The sequence below is a fragment of the Larus michahellis genome, unplaced genomic scaffold (assembly GCF_964199755.1).
Source record: "Larus michahellis unplaced genomic scaffold, bLarMic1.1 SCAFFOLD_353, whole genome shotgun sequence".
NCBI classification, from domain to species: Eukaryota; Metazoa; Chordata; class Aves; order Charadriiformes; family Laridae; genus Larus; species Larus michahellis.
Window position 1 is genome coordinate 67,499 of NW_027436355.1, and position 3,618 is coordinate 71,116.

Sequence of the window (3,618 nt, forward strand, 5' to 3'; positions counted from 1 at the left end):
CGCTCACGGCGAGCACCAAGCCCCTTTGCACGCTCACCGTGAGCTCCAGGGCCCCGTTGCACGCTCACGGCGAGCACCAAGCCCCTTTGCACGCTCACCGTGAGCTCCAGGGCCCCGTTGCACGCTCACGGTGAGCACCAAGCCCCGTTGCACGCTCACCGTGAGCTCCAGGACCCCGTTGCACGCTCACGGCGAGCACCAAGCCCCGTTGCACGCTCACGGCGAGCTCCAGGGCCCCGTTGCACGCTCACGGCGAGCTCCAGGGCCCCGTTGCACGCTCACGGCGAGCACCAAGCCCCGTTGCACGCTCACCCTGAGCTCCAGTGCCCCGTTGCACGCTCACAGCGAGCACCAAGCCCCATTGCACGCTCACAGCGAGCTCCAGGGCCCCGTTGCACGCTCACCCCGAGCTCCAGGGCCCCGTTGCACGCTCACGGCGAGCACCAAGCCCCGTTGCACGCTCACGGCGAGCTCCAGGGCCCCAGCACAGCCAGCCCCCAGCGACCCGACGCCGCAGCCAAGGCCGGAGCTGGCAGGATCTCACACCGCCCCCCCCCCCCCCCCTACTTCCCACATGTCCCTTTCCCCTCCCGCTAACGAAGGCGGCTCGTTACCGCTCAGCCACATGAATGCCAGGAAATCGCCGTGCCCAGACCTGCCCCCCCACCCCGCCCCTGCAACCCTGCCTAAGGATTTTCCCCTCTGGAGCCAACGCGCTGCCAAGAGCCGGGGCTCCATACCCGGATCCAACCCCTCGCCACGTGCCGGAGCTGGCAAACTGGGAAAAACTAGGAAAAACATAAGGAAAGGCGGAGGAAAACGGCTCTTTACTCCCGGGTACAGGCAGGACTAGCTGGGCTGGGATCCATCCGGCATCGGCTTCCAGCCCCGGGCGCGGTAAAGCCACCAGGAGCCGGCGACGGCGGCCAGTACGGTGACAACGGCCAAGGTGACGGCCACCGGGATCAAGAGGCTGCGGGAGGATCCTGAGGGATCGAAGAGGACACCGGGATGGGCACGGCCGGGAGATGCCACCTCCATCCCCCTTCTCCATCGCTTTACACCCCTCCCTGTGCCACCGCCCTGTTGTGGCACCCAGCCCCGGCGTGTGACTGGGTGCCACCAGGGTGCCACCGGGGTGCCACCACGGGCACATCTCACCTTGGAAGAGGATGTCGACGCTGGCAGCGCCGGTGCCGTAGCGGTTCTGGGCCAGGCAGCGGTAGGTGCCCCCGTGCACCCGTCGGGCAGCCGGGAGGGTGACGGTGGCACCGTCGTCCCGCAGCTCCCAGTCGGAGCGGGCGGGCAGCTCCCAGCGCAGGCGGGGCGGGGGGTTGCCCTCCGCCTGGCACGTCACCGTCAGGTTGTCACCGGCGGCGAAGACGGTGCGTGACGCCTGCACTCGGACATGGTGGGGGGCAGCTAGAGGCGGGGGGGGCAGGGAAGTGGCACCCAACACCTGGTTGGGTGCCCCTTCTCCTCCCCACAGTGATGCCGGAGACCGCCGTCACCACGGGGCACCCAGAGGTGGCACCGGCGTTCCCAGCTGCTGGGGGGGTAATTCCAGCCGAGGGGGTGGAGGGGGAGGGAATTCTCCACCCAGGTCTGTCCCGTGCCCCCCCCAGGTGTCCCCCAAACTCACCCCACACCCAGAGGGTGGCGGCGGTGCTGGCGTTGAGCGTGCGGCCCCCGAGGCGTAAGGTGGCTTCGCACGTCACCTCCCGGCCGTGCTGCTCCGGCCGCGCCGTGAAAACCAACCCCAGCCGGGACCCCCGCTGGGTGCTGGGGGGCAGCCCCCCCCCAGTCAGCGTCAGGCGGAGATCGGGGGGGTCGGGGGGGGCCACCCGGGCGGACACGTCGCAGGTGACGCGCGTCTCTTTGCCCGCCACCGTGTCACCCTCCAGGTAAATTTGGGGGGGTGAAAACCCTGCGGGGAAGGACAAAGGCGAGCGGGAGGGTGCTGGGACCCCCACACACACACACACCCCCACACCCCCCCGCCACGGGCCTTACGGTAAGCGTAGATGGTGGTGGCGGCGATAGGCCGGTGGTCCCCGAAAATGCCGTAGCAGTAGAGCTTCAAGCGCCAGTCGGTGACGTTGGGGATGCTGAGGGACACCCAGCCGGGTCCCCGCGTCCCCACCTTGGTGACGGACACCTCCCAGTCCAACCGGCTGGAATTCCGGCAGGAACTGGTGCAGTTGAGGAGGAGGGAAGCGCCGAATTCCACCACCGGATCCCGGGGGGCGATGGACACCCGGCAGGGATCGAGGTGCCCTGGGAGGGGGCGGGGAGGGGGGGGGGCACCCAGTTATGGCAGGACCCAGCGCTGGGTGTGACCCCCCCCCCCCACACACACACACACCCCCCCCGACAAAAGAGGCGCAAGAGGGGATCCGGCACCCGTTAGCCAAAAAAACAGCCCCCCCCCCCCCATCCCCAAACACCGCTGGTGGCTGTGGTGCTGCGGCCAGCCCCAAAGTGGCACCGTTGGGGGCGGGGGGGGCCAGCACCGGCACCCCCCCCCCCCTTCCTTGGGGATCCCCAAAAACCACCCTCAGCTTCTTCCACCGCCACGCCGGCAGGGACCGCCCCCCCCCCCCCCCGCCCAAGGCACCGGGAGGAACCGCAACGCCAGCGGGATGCCAGCACCCCTTGGGCAATTTGAAATGGGGGGGGGGGGACACACACGGACGGATGGACGCGTCCGTCCATCCGTGTCCCCCCCCCTCAACTCACCCCCCGGCAGGAGGAGGCAGAGCAAGGCCAGGGCCCCCCAACTCCGGCAGGGATCCATGCTCCGGCGGCGAGCGCGGAGTCGCCGACCGGCAACGGGGGAAACGTTGGCTCTTACCACATTTCCTCCTTTTCCTCTATCAAACGGCCCCCGCCTTCCCGCGCCGGAGCCCTGGATGCCGGGGGGGTGGGGGTGGGGGGGGGGGGGGGGGGCCCAATGTTGGGGCTGGGGGGGTCCATCCTCCTCCTGCCTCCCCAGTGACACCCAAAAACCCCAACGGGCGTCAGCGGACAAAGCGCGGGGAGAAAAGCTCCCACCAAAACGCTTTGCTGCCTTCGGAGCCTGGAATGTTGGGGGGGGGGAACAACAGCGCTACCCCTTTTTGGGGGCGGGGGGGCTGGATTTGTTGGGGGTGGGGGGCGGGAAATAGACCCCTCTGCCACGGTGGCCCTGAAAATTCCGGCCACCCGCAGACACCGAATCCACGCGGAACCCCACGATCCTGCAGATCTGGGGGCGGGGGGGGGACGCAAAGGGACTGCGAATATGGGGGGGGGGGCCACAAAGGGACTGAAAAAGGGGGGGGGGGGTGGCTGCAAATGGGGGGGGGCATAGAAGGACTGCGAATATGGGGGAGCACAAAGGGACTGAAAATAGGGGGGGCTGCAAAGGGGGGGAGCAGGCAAAGGGAGTGCAAATCTGGGGGGGCACAAAGGGACTGAAAATAGGGGGGGCACAAAGGGAAGTAAAAATAAGGGGGGCTGCAAACGGGGGGGGCGCAAAGGGACTGCAAATCTGGGGGGGGCACAATGGGACTGAAAATAGCTGGGGGGGGCATAAAGGGACTGCGAATATGGGGGGCTGCAAAGGGACTAAAAATG

At 68.2% G+C, this 3,618-nt stretch overlaps 1 protein-coding gene across 1 annotated transcript; it reads right to left on the minus strand.

Moving 5' to 3' along the window:
* Positions 1-808: 808 nt before the first annotated feature.
* On the minus strand, positions 809-3,205 carry LOC141737247 (intercellular adhesion molecule 4-like). Its single transcript, XM_074571909.1, has 5 exons — positions 2,740-3,205; positions 2,014-2,277; positions 1,643-1,927; positions 1,162-1,422; positions 809-986 (listed from the first exon to the last, which is right to left on the minus strand). The coding sequence occupies exons 1-5, from the start codon at positions 2,795-2,797 to the stop codon at positions 850-852; spliced, it is 1,005 nt and encodes a 334-aa protein (XP_074428010.1). The 5' UTR covers positions 2,798-3,205; the 3' UTR covers positions 809-849.
* Between the last annotated feature and the right edge of the window lie 413 nt (positions 3,206-3,618).